At 40.4% G+C, this 19,137-nt stretch overlaps 1 protein-coding gene across 4 annotated transcripts in view; it reads right to left on the reverse strand.

The window, feature by feature from the left end:
- Positions 1-19,137, reverse strand: part of ZFPM2 (zinc finger protein, FOG family member 2) — a 353,697-nt gene that overhangs the window by 135,915 nt on the left and 198,645 nt on the right. For all 4 annotated transcript variants that reach the window (XM_075825834.1, XM_075825833.1, XM_075825837.1 and 1 more), the window contains one exon: positions 15,248-15,359. In XM_075825834.1, the coding sequence (XP_075681949.1) occupies positions 15,248-15,359 (112 nt within the window). The remainder of the gene's footprint in view (positions 1-15,247; positions 15,360-19,137) is intronic.

Consider the following 19,137-nt stretch of genomic DNA (forward strand, 5'->3'; position numbering starts at 1 on the left):
TGAATATTTTCTCCAGCTCACAGATCAACCACATTAGTTCATCATAGTTTTCGAGTTGAAGGTTAGGGCATTGCAGTCAATTCCTGTTACTGACTGATGCTTGCTTTTGTCAAGTTTATTTTATTTTATTTTTTTTTATGTGTAATTTACTAGTTCTGTCTGTAACATGCTGAGCGCATATAACTGCATGGGAGATTTGAAATAGCAGTTTATCATCTAAAGGTTCAATGTCTTTTTGAACTTACTGTATTATTAAGTTACTGTGTTGCAAAATTTCTGGAAGAAAACAGCTGTGGATTGGATAGATAGATAGATAGATAGATAGATAGATAGATAGATAGATAGATAGATAGATAGATAGATAGATAGATAGATAGATAGATAGATAGATAGATAGATGATAATAACTTGTGGTCTATGTGAAATGGAATATGTCTGGAGCTCTTCCTGTCCTGTATTCTTTAGGTTCTTTTACAAGTAAATCACTTTGAGCATGGTGGTAAATAGAATTGTACCAATATAGCCTAGATTGGTCTAAAATGATCATATAATGATAGAATTGCAAGATCTGGCCAATTTGTAACTCCTAAGTGTGTGCATTATTACATTAGAAAACATGGCTGCTTTCTTCCAAAAACAGCGCCACACCTGTCTACAGATTGTGTGTAGTATTGCAGTTTAGCACCATTCACTTCAATGGAACTGAGCTGCACTGTTTGCTAATCCCTCACACCCCCTTTAAATGACTGCATATCTTGGTTCTCATAGCTGATTTTTATTAGATAGGGAATACCAAACTTGCTTTTTCTTTGTGCGCAGAATCTAATGGATTTATTGCATCCCTTTTTGGCCTGTACACATTGTGGCAAACCTGTGCACTTAAGAGGAGCAACATTATGCAACTGGATATGCCAGATGTGGATAGGCCAAACCAAAATACATAAATCAGGTTGTTTTGTCCCTGTGGTAGCATTACAACAGTCCCAATCTATGGGGAAGGCGTACGCAAGAAATGCCATCACATGACTAATTTGATCACACTAGTACATTCATTGCTATTTATTCATACATCTGGACAGAAGTAGTTTTAATGGGTTGTCCAGATTTGTATAAAAGAGGGTCTGTTTTTTCCAGAAAGAGCGCCACATCTGTTCATGGGCTGTGTCTGGTACTGCAGGCCATCCCCATTCAAGTGCTGTCAGCTCTGCCCAGCCCCTTGCCAGTCATAAAGCGGTACATGGGACCCACCCAGGGCTGGACAGAGACAGAAATTCAACACATTTTCCCCCAAAAAATATTGTTGGGGTTATAAAGCGACAAGTGTCCACTCAATCACTACATATGATGTCAGCGATAAAAGGTTATATACAGTTATATACAGCCCTGACATTCTATCTTTAATCTGCTTTCCCACAGTGGGAATATGGAAGGTGGAAATGATAGTCTGAGACGTTCGCTACGCTGTGCTGATGCCTGTCCACACAGTGTAAATAAATAGAGCGGGCACAGCTGGTGACATCCTTCACCATCATTTGTCCATCAACCCAATTTTGTAAAATAAAGCTACAAAAGAATGATTACACACTGGAACACCAAGGCACTACAAGACACAGCATAACCTAATAATAAATACACAATGGGAACTGAGGTACTACAAGTCACAGCATAACCTAATTATAAATACACAATGGGGACTGAGGTACTACAAGGCACAGCATAACCTGATAATAAATACACAATGGGAACTGAGGTACTACAAGTCACGGCATAACCTAATAATAAATACACAATGGGGACTGAGGTACTACAAGGCACAGCATAACCTGATAATAAATACACAATGGGGACTGAGGTACTACAAGTCACGGCATAACCTGATAAGAAATACACAATGGGGACTGAGGTACTACAAGGCACAGCATAACCTAGTAATAAATAAATACATAGTGGTTTACAGAGTGTGGTCACAGGGGCAGATTGTGAAGGAGCGCAGACTTCAGGATTCCACATCAGCTTTGCAGCGCTGGGGATGATCTTCCGGCTGCATTGTGTGGCCTTCTCTTCTCTCTGGAGAAGGGGGAGGTAGAGGAGAGGAGACTGCAGAGGCTGGATGACTGACTGACCCTGCAACATGCAGACATGTCACAGGGAAGGGGTAAGAGCTACAGAAGCCTGCCAAGGATGAAGAGGAGAGTGGCCCACTGCAGACATTTGCCAGAATTGCCGGATGGGCACTTTGGCCCTGGACTCACCAGAAAAGATGATTCTGAGGGTCCATCCTGTAGCAGAAAATAATATGTATATGTCCACTACTGATTGCATCACAAACTACTGTTATCTCTTCACACATAGTATAACCAATAAGGACAATTCCAACTTTTTTTTGTAAATTAGCCAAAAATATTAAAGACCCTGGTGGCAAGTGATCTGCTCCAAAGTCAGCTATGTACCTGAGCCCTATATATAAACTCATATGGGGTTAACTATAAAAACTGGTGTAATTTTCAGGGTAAAATTTATCAAAAACGTTATAATGTTTAATATACCGTATTTTTCGGACTATAAGACGCAGTTTTTAGCAAGAATAAATCTTGCTAAAAAGTACCTGTGTCTTATAGTCCGCAGTCAAGGGACCCGGCATCGCCGGGCGTCATGACCGATTCATTACTTAACCCCTTCCCAACCCATGACGTGCCGGCACATCATGGAGTGGGGGAGGGGGATGATGTATGGAGCGGGCTCACGCACTGAGCCCGCTCCATACACTGCAGGTGTCCGCTTCTGATACGCTGCTCTAACGGCCAGGAACAGCAATTTCGCTGTTCCTGGCAGTTTAAAGAGGTTGTGCCATAAAATACATGTATGCCCTATCCACAAGATGGGGGATACATGTGTGATCGATAAGGAGAATGGGGACCGAAAGTTACCAAGAGCGAGCGCTGCATGAGAAGCTTTGACTTCCGCGTTCTGTGTCCGGCAGCTTCATGGAGATCAATGGGATTCTTCTGCGCATGTGCGAGTGGCTCTCCATTGATCTCTGTGGAGCTGCGGAACAGATAAGACGGACACAGAACACGGAAGTCCAGGCTTCTCATGTAGCGCTCTGGGTGACTTTCAGTCCCCTGTTCTCCTTATCGCTGGGGGTCCCAGCAGTGGGACCCCCAGCGATCTCACATGTAGCCCCTATCCTGTGGATAAGGGATAAATGTGTTTTATGGCAAACCCCTTTATCCACAGGATATGTCATAAATGTCCGATAGATGCGGGTCCCACCTCTGAGACCCGCACCTATATCTAGAACGGGGCCCCCTAAACCCCGTTCTAGCTTTCTGTGCTCCCCCAGCCACTTGATTACATGTGGAGTTACTGAAACAGCGGAACTCGCGGAACTACGCTGTTTCCGTAACTCCCATAGAACTGAACAGTAGTTACGGAAACAGCGTAGCTCGCATGCTACACTGCTTCCGTAACTGTCATTCACTACTATGGGAGTTAGGGAAACAGCGTCGTTACGCTGTTTCAGTAACTCCACATGTAGCTAAGTGGCCGCTGGTTCAAGTCCCCTAGGGGAACTAATAAAATGTGTAAAAAAAAAAATGTTAGATAAATTTCAGGAGTGTTAAAAAAGAAAAACCTTTTTCTAATTTTTCCCCAAGCACAATGTAAAAAATAAAATTATTTGGTATCACTGTGTCCGTAAAAGTCCGATCTATTACAATGTACCATTATTTAACTTGCACGTTGAGTTTAAAAATGTAAAACATCAAAATAGTTTTTGGGTCAACCTTAGTAATATGAATTTAAAAAAAAGTGATCAAAAAAATCGTATGTACCAAAAAATGGTGCCGATAAAACTACAGCTCGTCCCGCAAAAAGTAAGCCCTCACAACGCTCAATCGATGAAAAAAATATAAAAAAATGTTGGCTCTCACAATGTGGTGAAACAGAATAAATAATCTTTTAACAAATAATTTTTTTCCTATTCTCTGTTGTCTAAAACCTGGGAGCGTCTTATGGTCAGGTGCGTCTTATAGTCCGAAAAATACGGTAAGTTATCTTATTTTCTTTTTTAAAAAAGTAAAAAAGAAAATTGAAAAGATAAGTCTTCATTTTCCAGAAATAAGACTTTTTGCCAGCATGAAGCTTCAATCCACAAAGGGTGCGTATTAGAAAGCTGTAGATTTAAGACTTGTCCACCATGATCAAACTGGATTTATGGCGCATCATAACTCCCCAGACACCATCCTGCAGCTTATTAATTTAATAGACTCCTGTCCATTCCGTGATGTTCTTGCCATGACAGTTTTTTCAGATAAGGCAAAAGGCTTCTGACAGCCAAGAGAACATATATATATATTTCTCTGTTTTTCTTCAACCAGGAATTGTAACGTCTAGTGCTCAGACTTTATTTCTGCTTTTGGGAAAATGTCAAAAATAAAATTTTGCAATATCTTACTAAATTCATATACATAAGATTCCTCTAATAGGTTATGTTCACATTACATTTTTTCGGCCTATGTTTAACGTATATTTTGGGAAAGCACTCGACGTATACGTGTAGGCTATGACATATACTACCGGTTTCTATGGTTTTGACAAGAATAATAAAGTTGAATGCCGCACTATTCTTACCGTCACATTTGCTAGGGCTGCCTACAGAGGCTCTGAACAAAGCCTAGTACATTGCGAACATAAGAAATGTTGTAATATATCTTATTAGAGAAAAATGCCTCTTTCTCCACTTATCAGGTTTGTTTGCTCCCCAAACTATTCACTAATTCTGAATTTACTGCTAAATCTATCTCTTCGTGAGTAGACGACCATCATCTCATTAAGGGATCAGGTTACAGCTGCCAATAGATGTCTATGGTGAAGGGAGAGGCAGAAAAAAGCAGTAACAGAGTGAAAGAGAGGCAACGAGACACACACACTGCTGCAGTTTCCTAGTAAGTGTTATATCTCATCCCAGTGCTGGATTCTCAGCTGCACTACTCATTACTGCTTTATAATGTCCTCCATGGTGCTGCTGCTTTTACATATATGATATATAGAGATAGGAGAACAGTATGTGAGCAGTATATAGAAGACTTGATAGCAGTTAGGCTCCTCCCACTAGCTCAGAAAAAAATTGAGAATTAGAGATAGAGCCTGCAGAGGGGAAAACGGCTAAATAATGCAATATACAAGACACATCATAGCCAGAAATAGTGTCATTCCTCATGTACACACACATGACGGCTCATACTGAAAAGTCTCCTGAAGGGTTAGGTACGCTTTAAGAGAGATTATAGAATGAGAAAAAAAAAAAGAAAAACATAAATGAAACAAAAATCATATATATATATATATATATATATATATATATATATATATATATATATATATATAAAAATATATATATATATATATATATGGTTTAGCGTCACATGGACAATACAGTATATCACAAAAAGCCTTTTGACATTTCTAAGCAATTCATTAATAATGACGTTCTATAGGAAAGCTTGCCTTTCCCTCCCCCTCCCCCCTTCCATAGATTGCCAATTACTATCCATTGGCAAAGGAGTCAAGAATTCTGGACGGGCTGTTTGAAGCCTATGTCATGTCCACAGATTACTGCCACTATTCAATTTAAAGCATCACCTATCTTCTGCAACATAATCGAATGGCCTCAGACATCTTGGAAACATGTTGGTTTTTACAGCATGGTGTTATCCTGTGGTGCTCCGCAATCAATTACTGTTATACCACCATCATTAATAATTTTCTTAATGAAAATGATTCTGTTGATCTCCGCTGTATTTTAATTATCAGAGTTAAGCATAATTACATTGCAGCTCTGAGCTGGCATGTACACTCCTTTAGGGCGCAATTTTGTTTTAACACACTGATAATGTAATTTTACATTGTGTCAGTTGTTTAGTTATTATCCAGTCGTACAATTCCGCTGTATTCCTGATAACAGATAATAACCTTAGTACCTACCATATCCTGAAGTCATTTAAAAAGCAATATTGGAATTTCTTAACTAGCTAACTTAATCGTCTTATGAATGTATAATTCCCATTGCTAAATATTTGTACCGACACCCTGTTTTAATAATGCCTCTAAACGCAGGTAACCATACATGTAATGAGGAAGACGAGATAATTACATTTCTTTGCACATACACGCCTGTTCTTCAATAACAATACAATATTGTGATCCTGGAAGACTTTGCAGAAGACATTTCGCTTCATCTATGTTTCACTTGGGTCATACTGCATACTGTATGAGAAACAATTCATTTTTTTATATACAGCCAAGGGTGGTCATACCAGTGAGGAAGACCTTGACACATGAGAAGAAGGGGTCTAGCTCAGGCCAGAGACATAACTTGACGCTCATTTGCACCAATGCAAAAAGAAGGCCCCTACACCCACCATGTGCCATTTATATTACTTGTGTCTTTTTCCATTGAGCCCCTTCAGGAAACAGGGCCAGGGTGCGACTATGACCTCTGGGCCAATAGCTATACCACTTACTCAGGCTAGCCCTATCCCCTTGTCTGATGTTGTGTGGAGAAAATGGAAAAATCTCCATAGGGTCATGCCCTAAATCGGTCCTACAAGGAATGGGATGAGGCTAAGGAGTTGCAACAAATGCTGGCCAGTTTTATCCTGAGATTATAAGGTGTCGTGGTATGAAACAGCAAGCGGACCCCATTTTGATTCGCTATGGAGCCCTCTCTGATCTATGTACGCCCCTGTTGTTTCCTGGATCTTCTACTTCTCCTCCAAAGTTCAGGTTTCTTCACCATTGTCAATATCTCTGCTTGTTGACAGTGAAAAAGAATGTTCTAGTTTATATTCATAGGCTAAAGACCAGTACGGACCTAATACTTCTCACAGCTGAGCATTTGCTGCAATTGTATCCTGTCTAAACAATCCCCTTAAACTCAGGACAGGAGAGCTTTGCGCCGCTGATGTGTTCTGCTCAAAGTGCAATTCCTAAATTGGACACAATTGTAACAAATCCTCAGCTACTGTTATTAACAGTCTTATCAGCTTTTCCTGTGGATCAACCCAGTCGCGTAACTACAGCCCCCCGCCATGGCCGGAGGCTCTGCTAGCAGCCGCTATGGCTGCTACAGCGCGATGCCACTGAAGGCGTTGTTCATACAAAAGACATGCGTCCCCTATCCACAGGATAGTGGATACATGTGGGATCGCTGGGACGCCCAGCGATAAGGAGAACAGGGGACCGAAAGTCCCCCGAAGTTCTCCATGACAAACCTCGGACTTCCGGGGTCTGTCAGCAGCTCCATAGAAATGAATTGTGCAACGGTTGCGCTTATGGGCATGTGTGACCAGCACTCCTTTCATTTTTATTGAACTGCGCAGACCCCGGAAGTCCGAGGTTTCTCATGGAGAACTTCGGGGGACTTTCGGTCCCCCGTTCTCCTTATCGCTGGGCGTCCCAGTGATCACACATGTATCCCCTATCCTGTGGATAGGAGATACATCTCTTTTGTAGGACAAACTATAGGCCGTTTTTTGGGGGGGGGGGGTTGGGGGCTGTATGGCGCTATTTACAGGGGGGGGGGCTGTATGGCATTATCTACAGGGGGCTGTATGGCGTTGTCTACAGGGGGCTGTATGACATTATCTACAGGGGGGCAGTATGGCATTATCAACAGGGGCAGGGCTGTATGGCGTTATCTACAGGGGGGCTGGATGGCGTTATCTACAGGGCTGGATGGCGTTATCTACAGGGGGCTGTATGGCGTTATCTACAGGGGGGGGCTGTATGGCGTTATCTACAGGGGGCGGTGTATGGCCCTATCTACAGGGGGCTGTATGGTGCTATCTATAGGGGGCACTGTGTGGCGGAATCTATAGGGAGGCACTATCTAGAAGGGGGGTAGTATGATACCCAGGGGAGGGGGGGTTTCATACTTTCCTTCACCAAGGGCAAAGACTCAATTCACTGTCCTAGGGATGTATCTGAATACCCTGGCCAAGTCAGGGAGACTCGTTGCCCCCCCCCTGGCACCCAGGATCCTGGAGCATGTGGCCCACCAGCCTCCCTTAGCTATGTTGCGTCATGATAGATAATGTTCAAATTTCAATGTTATTAAATTGTTTAGAATGTATCATCTGACAATCTTCGAATAAAACATTCTACTACTTTCATGTAACATATTAATTTATTCCGAGGAGTGGATCTGTGATGGACACATAGTCATGGCAGCTATTTTGCACATGGCACCAATATTAAGCTTGATAACCCCACAAAGATACAGGCAGTTGTAGCCATCATAGGGTAGTAATTTTATGGTCATGGACATTTTTCAGCATATATATATATATAATTTGAAAGAATTCAGGGGAAATCCACATAAAACACTGAGCTATATATATATATATATATATATATATATATATATATATATATATATATATATATATGTATATACACTGCATGTATGTAAATATACAATATGTATATATATATATATATATATATATATATATATATATAAATGTATAAATATGTATACATATACAGCTCAGTGTTTTATGTGGATTTCCCCTGATTTCTTTCGAATGATATATATAAATCGAAAATAATTCTGGGAAAATCGACATACAACACTATGCTTGGATCTCCAACAGTCCCTGAATCAAAGGGTCACAGAACTTCTAAAGGCACTGTGACCCCAGTGGGGATCCAAGCTCATATTACCCCATCAATTACATGTTTAAAGGGAATTTACAACTTTACAACCATTTTTCATTGTTCCAATGCATCTGAAAAAAATAATGAAGCAACTTTGCAAATAGTTTTTATTGATAATCTACTACTGTTTTGTGTATATAGCTGTTGTGCAGACCAATGTGTCTCTATGGTTACAGACTACTAAAAACTGTGTAGACTGATTCCGCAGTCAGATTCCATTCTTTCTTCTCCCTACTTCTTGCTAACATACATTTGGGATGCAAGCAGAAAGTAGGGGCCAAATCTAAAGGAGTATAAATGCAGTATTAGACTACACAAGGTTTGTTTGTAGTCTGTAACTATGGAGACACATAGGTCTCCATAAATAGGAGTCCATGGTGGGGAATGTCTGAATCTCAGAAGCTCAACCACATGGTAAATCTGTGATGGGGGTAATATATTTTCTGATTTTGATACCCTTTAAGAATGGCCATTCCAATAGTTTGAAGAGTACAGTTGTTTCTATTCTGTACCTACAAAAATAAAAAAAGTAATGTATCAACTAAAAACAGTTTGGCTATTTTTCCTTCTTCTTCTCTTCACATTACATTCCCATCTGCCTTTTATTCACTTGGATATTCTATAGACAAGATAGAGAAGTAAAGTCTGCCAGGAGTTACATTGCTGTAGGTATTAAATCCTCCTAAAACTTTTTTTATTTTTCCACAATGTAGAGATTTATTTAGTTGCCACGTGCCCAAAAATGTTAACATTAATGTTCACCGGAAAAAGATTAGACGACCACCACCAACAGGAAACGGAAAGTCGGAGGCAACTAGATCTTATGGTCGATTTAAAAAGAAGGGCGCACATTTAGTCAAAAATACCTTAGAAGGTTGAAAGATGGGTGAGTATTCAGTGCCAATGAGGAAACCCAATTATTGGTTATCACAATGGTACAAGATAACAATGATTTATGAAACATATTTGATAAAACAAAAATTGCTGCACGGGTCCTTTCAACTACGGATCAAGGCATTATTGGACAGTTCTTATGCCTTTAAAGACAGCTGCAGAGAATTTCTTCTACAATTTGAGCCAGCTTACTGAATTGACATACTAATATAGATATGTAGATACGGGAAGCTCTTCTAGACCTATGCAGTGATGGAAGGGTATACACATCTAAGCCTTCTTCGGGAAGGCAGCAGTGTTTTCCATTGTGTGTAAACAAAGGGTTAACTTCAACTCTATGAATAATAAGCCTAGCGTTTAAAACTGGGGTCATCTAAGAGCAGAGAGCATTGAAGGAGATACACCAAGCTGTAGTATCTGATATAAACGTAGATAGCTGCCAGCCGACAGCGGTTTCTCCATTGTGCACGTTCCTACACAACAAATGTTATGTTTTACAGAACCTGACATACATTATTTAAATGCAAATTGATGCTGTGTATTTATATATTTAATATTTCATTTGGTACTTTCAAAGGCTTGTGAAGGTTACAAAGAAATCTACTTCTGAGTGTGTAAAATGTAATGATTAAAAGAACAACTTGTAATTGTTTCGAAGAAGTTTTTTTTGAAAGTCTTTGATGTTGCGATTAATGTTTCGGATGTAAATAATTTGATATGAACGCCTGTTTGCTTAAATTCTTGGGCTTTAATTTTTTTTTTTTTTCTTTATAATAGTCAGTAGGTTGCCTTGGCAAAAACATATTTCATCTCAGTGTGCGCCTGTGTTTGGAAACCTAGAATATAATGTGTAAAATTGTAATATGTTCTGGGAATCTACAAAGAGATCATCAAAGTCTCTTCAAGGCAACACTAGGAGTTGTCTTGGTTAACAATAGTCACTATTACCATAAGTGACTTGTGTGATCTGTATTATAACATCTATCCTCATGTTGTGCTGTCTCTGTGCTTTATGAGTTATTCTAGCATAATATTACATTGGTGTTAAAATACAATATCTCATATTTTATAGTATTTTTCAACACTATGGCCGCACTGGGGTGCACTTGAGGGAGGTAATATGGGAATTCCAAATCTGTGAGAGTGCCTTCTTCTTGTAGGCTATGCTAACTAGGCACATAAAGGGGGTTTTCTCACGCATATACACTTCATAGAGCCGGGGTTCCCTGCTCAAGATCCCCCGTGATAAGCCAGCTCGCAAACTGGTGGACTCGGACAACCCATGGTTGGCCATTTATTGGAATATCTAGTATGCCATACTGGGGTGCACTTGAGGGAGGCAATATGGGAATTCCAAATCTGTGAGAGTGCCTTCTTCTTGTAGGCTATGCTAAGTAGGCACATAAAGGGGGTTTTCCCACGCATATACACTTCATAGAGCCGGGGTTCCCTGCTCAAGATCCCCCGTGATAAGCCAGCTCGCAAACTGGTGGACCCGGACAACCCATGGTTGGCCATTCATTGGAATATCTAGCATGCCATACTACATTATACAGTACGTGGGGCCGATCGCAACTGGCAATCGCAACTTTCTCTTGATAATACCAGCTGATTGCCAGGGGGTTACAGCAACTGTCGATTTTATTCTAAAAATATAAGATTATAGGGAGGATAATAGGGGCAATTGGCCAGGGACATCCACCATGTAGATGTCTCCTCAACCCTCCTCAAAATTATAATTCGCCTCTGCTTAATGCCAAGGAAATGAAGGGTCAGGTATATTATAATATAACATGCCCGAGCCTTGAGCATGAATCAGGTTGTGTTTAGAAAGCCACCTTACACAATAGATTTCCGGCGGATCTTGCCAGGCATTATATAACACTGTTACTTGGGTGGGGGTCTCCTCCAACCTTCACTTCAAGATTAAGAGCGTTGAGATTTATAGTTTATGTCGGCATCTTTTTCAGAACAGACAAAACTAAACCTAGCTTGAAATGCTTTGAATTTCATTTTTTTTTTACTTTTGCTGCTTATTTCTGGTCTCTATGGCAGCCGTAACGTATACATTTAGAGCCATTATTATACGGGATACCCGGCTAGTTATAGCATTTTGTCTTATATTTGTAAAAGTGCAATATGCTGTAATTCTATGACGTCTCCTACGGTTTCCCCCTCTCATTAACCCTTTCAATCAATGCTCATTAATTTAGGACTTATATTTGTTAGAAAATACATACATCTTTAATGTCATAATGTGTAGCCATGGATTTCTCTATCAATATCTGTTTTATGTACTGTACTGAAATAATGGCACTTCACATAAAGATCTACTCTGAGAGCTGGGATTAATATGCTCACACTTTTCCTTGCATGTGGCTATCATGAGACGGCAGCTTTTCCAAGTACTTTCCTGACATCGAGCATTGATTGAAACACCGGTTTCTACAATTAGCTACTGTTTGAAATAGCAAAACCTAATATTACAGCGAAGTCTTCTGCAAATAGGTTATCAAAGGGAGTGAAAGCCATAAAGTGCAGACAGTCGCTTAGTCACATCATACCTGATCATATTAGAGGTCAATACTATACAACCATGACACAACGGAAATACATTTTTTCTTGTTGTGTTGTTACATTTTCTTTCTGCTGTAGAACTGGTAGAAACAGCTTTAAAAATTCCTCTATGGTAAAACCAGTTTAAAGGGTTATTATGACCACTGACATTTATGGCATATCTGTAGGACCTGATTTTGGGAGTCTCACCTCTGGGATCTCCACTACAGATATTCATATCAAATATTTTGCAGCTTTACCAGGTTCAGTTTTATCTTGTGTAAACATTGTCATTGAATGTAACCATTTCTAAACAATAACAAGTTAAGGCTTCATTCCCATCTGCGTCAGTGATCCGTTCAGGGGTTCCTTCGGAGCTTTGAGACAGGAGAACCCATGAACGGAACACTGACTGAAACAAACGGAAACCATAGGTTTCTGTTTGCATCACCTTTGATTTCAATGGTGACGGATACGGTGCAAATGGTTCCGTTGTGCAAGGGTTCCGTAGTACACTGCCCTATTTATTCAGTCAAAATGACGGAACCCTTTGCACAACGGAATTGACGGAAACCATTTCCACTGGATCCGTCACCATTGAAGTCAATGGTGATGCAAATGGAAACCTATGGTATCCGTTTGTTTCAGTCAGGGTTCGGTTCATGGGTTCCCCTGACGGAAAACTCAGACAGAACCCATTAACGGAGCCCTGACGCAGATGTGAACAAAACCTAATGTCTTGTTTTACACATAATTCTTCATAGAAAACGTTTATAGAAGTCTTGGGTATTGAGGATCATTTCAGGAAAACCTTCCAGTTGCGTGTAGGCAGACCTAGGCTAAAGCTGACTGTGCACATTTAAAGATTTTTCAGCTTTTTTTGGAAGGACAGGTTGGATTTTAACCTGTGCAATTTTTTATTTCCTATGGAGATAAGTGGTGCTAGAAGAGCATGACAGCCGCTCGCTTCCCCCACTGAAATAACTTGCATGCTTGGCAAAGCAAATCTGCATGAATTTGGGGAGTCAGGTTGATAGTGTCAACTACGTTATGTATCCTATATATTTTATGTATATGGCCAGAATAACAAAACTGCACCAAACGGAAAAACTTTTTACTTCAAGCCGCTTGACAATACGTTCGTCCCACCCAAAAGTCGGCTGGAGCTACACTGATAACCACCATTGTACAACACAAGGTTCATCTAATTAGGATTATGCAACTTGTGAGCATTTTTTTACTATGTTCTAGAAAAAGTTATATTTTGTCAAGTAATAGTAGTATAAAAGTCACAAGAACTATATTTCATTTCAAAACACAGGTGTGACAGATATATTGTCACGATAATATAAGTTAAAGAGGACCTGTCATGTTTTTTTTTAAAAAAAAACCTCATACCTCCCCTTATTCCCGGCATCCTCTCGATTCCAGCCCTGTCATTTTTATTTTGTTGTCCCTCTCGTTGTCCCGCTTTGGCCCATGCTCCGCTTGGCGTCTAATGTGCTAATTTTGAGTAAACATACAGAGAGGTGGAGACGTCTTCTCTCTTCAGCAGGCGTTGCCTCGTAAATAGCTGTGACGCTATAAACAGGTTCATAGCGATGCAGAAAACCTGCAGTAAATCTCGAAAAAATCAACAGGTCTTCTGCATGGCTGTGAGGCTGTCCACTCTGATTGGACAACGCCACAGCAGGAGACAACGCCTACTAAGGCGAAGCAGGGGCCGTAGCGGGACGACGCGAGAGACCAAAAAAAATAACAAATTACAGGGCTGGAATCGAGAGGACGCCAGGAATAAGGGAAAGAATGTGGTTTAAAAAAACAAAAAACCTTGACGGGTCCCCTTTATAGGGGTTGTACAAGATTTGGACATTTCCGCAAGGCCTGTAAGGTATGAGAAAGTAAAAAAAAGTTGTCATATACTTACAGCAGAATTTCTCCACCGGTCTCTCCTATGAACAAACGTAAACTGTAGAGGAAAGACAATGTGGCCATGTGGCGTTATGTCACTATGGTCACGATGTCACTGAGGCATAGAGCCTCATACAAAGGCAGGCGGCGGTGTGGGACTGGAGGAAAGCTTACCTAGATACAGTATACATTTTATTTTATTGTTCTTTTTACAGGTTTGAAGAATTTTGGAAATATGGCAGAATGTTGAAAAACACGTTTAGTGGGGGCTGATAACCAATTTTTGCAAACAAACAAGGAATCGATGTAAAATGTAGCACTTACATTTGGACAGAGTGCCATTTGACTTTTTCAGGAACAACAGCATTGTTCTAGCAACACTGCATTATATAGCTTTCCATATGTCCACAACAAAGGGTAGACCCATAGGTGCAATTGAAGCCCAAATGCAAAATCTGTAAAAGTGTGCCAACCTATCATGTGCTATTTATAATACTGGTACCATGTGCTATTTATAATACTGGTATATTCTTATGTGGCAGTGCGGCATCAGGCCCCCTCAGGCACCTGTGTCAGGTGCGACATCTACCTCTATACCCCCTATAGCTAAACCCCTGGGAAGACCTGTCATTGTTTTTGGCTATCCTGGACACAACTGTTAAATGAAGAGGGAACAATCTGCATCCCTATCCAAATGTTGCTCTTGAGTCATGTATCACCCCGTGAACCTAAAGATTGATCCAACAGTGTAACTCCAACCATCGTCGGGCTGGTGTTCCTTGGGTCTGAGGGCCCACCCTCCATCTATATAAAACATGTACATGTCCACTTTTAACTTCATCATAGTCCTTATTGTTATCATTGTACACACAGGATATATTATCAATAAGGTCTAATAGGTCATTTGTAAATCATCCCATAAAAAAATGTGTTAGATAGAGCCTTGGCCCACCGCAGGATCCTCTGGTACTCTGGTGGGTCAGTCCGACTCTGACTCCAACACAGAATGTTGGTTATATGGCCCGGAGACAATTAACATCATGAACTTAATGGCTAGGTACATCCAACCTGTATGGGACATGCACCTATGGATTCCAACACCCAAGGCTATTGGAATCCCCAAAAACTCTTTATCAATATTTCCGTAAAATGACACAATGTTTACCTTTGTAGTACACAATGCAGTTATTCTTGCTATCCTCAACACCTTGCCAGGTCACATCCAACAACCATTTGGGACCATCCGTCAGCACGAGAGGAACTGGAGCCTTTGTTTTCTGCCGGAAAAAAATAAGAAAACAATTATCAAAAATAATCAAAAATTGAGACTATTAGAATTCATATTTTACCAACTCAGCCGTTCACTCATCATCTATATTCTCAGCGTCATCTTCTTAAACAATACGAAGGGATAAAAGCGTTCCAGCCTCTTCACCGATCTGAATAGCTAAGTTATTATCAAGGATATTTCCAAACGATAGTGGATCAGATCTCATAGATTAGGGCGATCTCCAGTGGTTTGGAATTATAAAGGAAAATGCAGATGACTTTCGGAGCAGAAAACCATGTATGCAAGTGAACTTTAGGTACATTGTACTTCACTATCAACAAGATCTCACTATTTCCTGAAACAGACAGGAAAGAATTCAGAGAATCAGTATCCATTTCAAAACCCTTATCCGCCGTTACATTTATTTTCTCGTAGGAAATTATTCTGAATGAATAATGTAATTTTCCCTGCTCTATCTTTTGCCGCCTGATGATGTACAGTTTTACTGCCGCTGAAATAATAATATTGTTAATGTTTCAATATGTAGTCTCCAGACTATAAAAGACACAGAGTGAATACATTTCAAAGCAAAGGAAGTAAAGCATGACACCTCTTGTCCTTTGAGGTATAAAAAAAAAATATTGAAGCGCTTCTTCCATATTTTTTCTCATTGAGGATTTACTGTTATATATAATGGGGATTTTTTTTACCGTTATTAAAGATGCTGCAATCATATAAACGTAAAAGCTGCAGTCTTAACTGAGCAAATACTGTGCAACATGGGTCCGGTGCTGACTGTTTGACCTTGTAATACCTGGCTTTATAGAAAAGCTGTATAAAGCCAGAATCACACACGCAGTTTTTGGTGCAGTTTTTGGCTCTGTGTTTTTAGCTAAATATAGAAGTGGACACAAAAAAATAGGAGATGCTTCAGTCTTTATACCTTTTCTTCCTTTTGGATCCATTTCTGGCTTTGGAGAAAAAAGGAAGCCAAAAACTACACCAAAAACTGCAACAGAACTGTGTGTGTGATCTGAACCTTGGGTTAGAATCACACATGCATTTTTTTTTTTTTCATTTTGGTTGAGATGAAGATTTTTATGTCATTTTTTTTAATTAAAAGTCAGGAAAAGAAAGAAAAGTAAAACTCCTTTCTTCATACTTTTCATTTGTTTTGGATCCACTTCTGGCATTGGCTCAAAAAACTTCACAACAAACTGCACCAAAGAGAAGTGGATCTGAAAGAAATGAAAGATACAAAGAAAAGACTGAGACATCTGCCTTCTTATGTGTCCAGTTCTCTATTTGACAAAAAAAAATACAAGGAGTAGTTCACATGGCGTTTTTTGTCAGGCAGAATAAGGCCGGGTTCCCGTCAGACGGATACGTTGCGTAAAAATCATGCAGCGTGTCGGACCTGGAACCCGCAGGACATTCCGTTCAAAAAATCACATGGAATATCCGCTGCGGAAGAAAGTTGTTCATACCTTTCCCCTCCCTCCTTTGACGCCCGCTCCGGCCATATGCGATGACGTTTCAGGCCATGTGACGCTGTAGCCTGTGATTGGCTTCAGCGGTCACATGGGATGAAACGTCATCCCAGGAGGCCAGAACGCAGGATGAAGGAGAGCGTCCTGGTAAGTTTGATTTTTTTTCCATAGCTGCGATTTTTGTGGCGTAATCGCTGTGAATACGCCGCAAAAGTCGCAACACTTGGCTTTCTGTTGCAGGTTTTGCATCTCCATTGAATTCAATGGGGAAAACCCGCACCACAGGTCAATTTATTAGCTTTTACGCTGCAGTATTTTTCCGCAGCGTGGGCATGAAATTTTCAAAATCTCATCCACTTTGCTGCTACTGTAAATGCTGCGCAGTTTCCGCACAGAATTCCGTTGCAGAAATTCTGCAGCATTTACGCTACATGGGAACCCGGTGTAAATCTGCCATGAATTGCCAGCGTTTTTTTACGCTTTTTTTCTGCCTTTTTTTGCATAATTTTTTTGCCCAAAAGAGTGCTGCAGGTTTTTTTTTCTGCCTCCCATTGAAATTAGTCAGAGGCGGAAACCCTTCAAAAGAAAGGGCCTGCTGCTTTTCTTTCTACGAGTGGTCCCCAAAAAAAGCCTCTGCCTCCCATTGAAATCAATGGGGGGTGATTTGTGGTATTTCTTGGCGCTGATCCCAATGCAGTTTCCGCATAAAAACCAGCACCAAAATACGCTGTGCAAACTACCGCTAAGCCAAAAACTGCACCAAAACTGTCTGTTATCCTGGCCTTAGGGAGACTTTGCTTGTTCTGCTGGTTCCCCTCTACTCTTATTCCTCCCCTCCCCATTGCTGAGGATGAAAGCTATATTCTGTCGAAAAATACAAGGGGAGGAAAAATCGAAGCAAAAATCAAAATGGGCCCCTATTATGTTGCCAGGTTCTGCCAGTCTAGAGTCTAAAGTCTGGCGGCTTTCCAGACTCCTAAAAGTATAAAGTAGGGAAGGGAAGCTTTAGCGGCTGGCATGGTGCCTATATCTCATCAAACTTGGATTTTCAAGTATGGTTGGAATTTCCATTTTACACCTCCATTTCCATAGTGCACCAAAAATTTCAAAAACGTTCAGGGTCGAATTTACTAATAGGCACAGTAGGCTTGTGCCTATAGACGGCCCTGTGGGAAGAGCATCTTCTGAATAGTGTGTTGTCCCATGTTGAATATTAATATGTTAATTATGTGATCCATGTGGGAGTGAAAGGAGGAGGTCCAGGGCGGGACAAGGGGAAAGCTGAAGAGGGCGCTAGATGTTAGGAGCCCCTTACAATGTTCTGCTTTATTTTGTAAAAGTCTAAAAATATTTTAAAGCCATACATGACTGTATGTGTGGTCGACTGGCGGACACAGACAATCTATGCCAATAGGCTCATGAAATATATACCCGATACGGGTATGATACAGGGCTATGGAGACCACTCCAAGTCTGAAAATCTTCATAGTAATAAGGGTCTAGCAATAAAATCTGCTGTGAAGTCCAATCCTACGCACCCTCTTTTGGCAGCTAGTTGTTAACATAAGAATTTCCAGATTGTTCGGCTTAGAGGGAGCACCGGTGTAATGTGAATTCCTGATTTTATGGCTGTATTTGCTAAATGTTTGATGGTTAGAGCATTATTGCCGGCCTGTTTTTCAAACACTTTCTTATGAATCAGTTAATCTTATTGTCTTGAGAATAAAACACAGCGCAGCTTGTATGCTGTGCTATTTTTTCCACAATAAAAGCGGTAGAATTCCAGCTCTGTTTGCATTATATAGCGGCCAATGGAGAGAGCGTGATCTCATACTTATTTCCATCACAGTGGGTCATGGACCAATTTGAATACTTGGATTGTATAAAGATTATCACAGTAGTGTTGTCATCAAAGGCGGCCTTATAGACGCTGCGCACAAATCATTTTCAATGAATAAAAAAAACCACTGCAAAATACTGTAACATAATAAAACACTAGTTGTAATTCCATCAGAACGCAGGTTAAGGTATATCAGTATAAAGTAATCATGAGTATCAAAGCATATCACGTTTCAATAAAAAATCTATATTTATAAAAAAATACAAAAATACAAAAATATGATTGAAATCTACCATTATTTTAGTACATACTGTTAGGCCTCATGCACACGATCATAGCCATAGAATTCCGGGTTGGTCGGCCACGGAGTGACATCCGTGAGCCGCCCGCAAATCGCGGGCCGCGCACATGGCCGCGGCCATTATTTTCAATGTGCCCGGACCACAGAACACGGC

This window comes from Rhinoderma darwinii, chromosome 5 (genome assembly GCF_050947455.1).
Source record: "Rhinoderma darwinii isolate aRhiDar2 chromosome 5, aRhiDar2.hap1, whole genome shotgun sequence".
NCBI classification, from domain to species: Eukaryota; Metazoa; Chordata; class Amphibia; order Anura; family Rhinodermatidae; genus Rhinoderma; species Rhinoderma darwinii.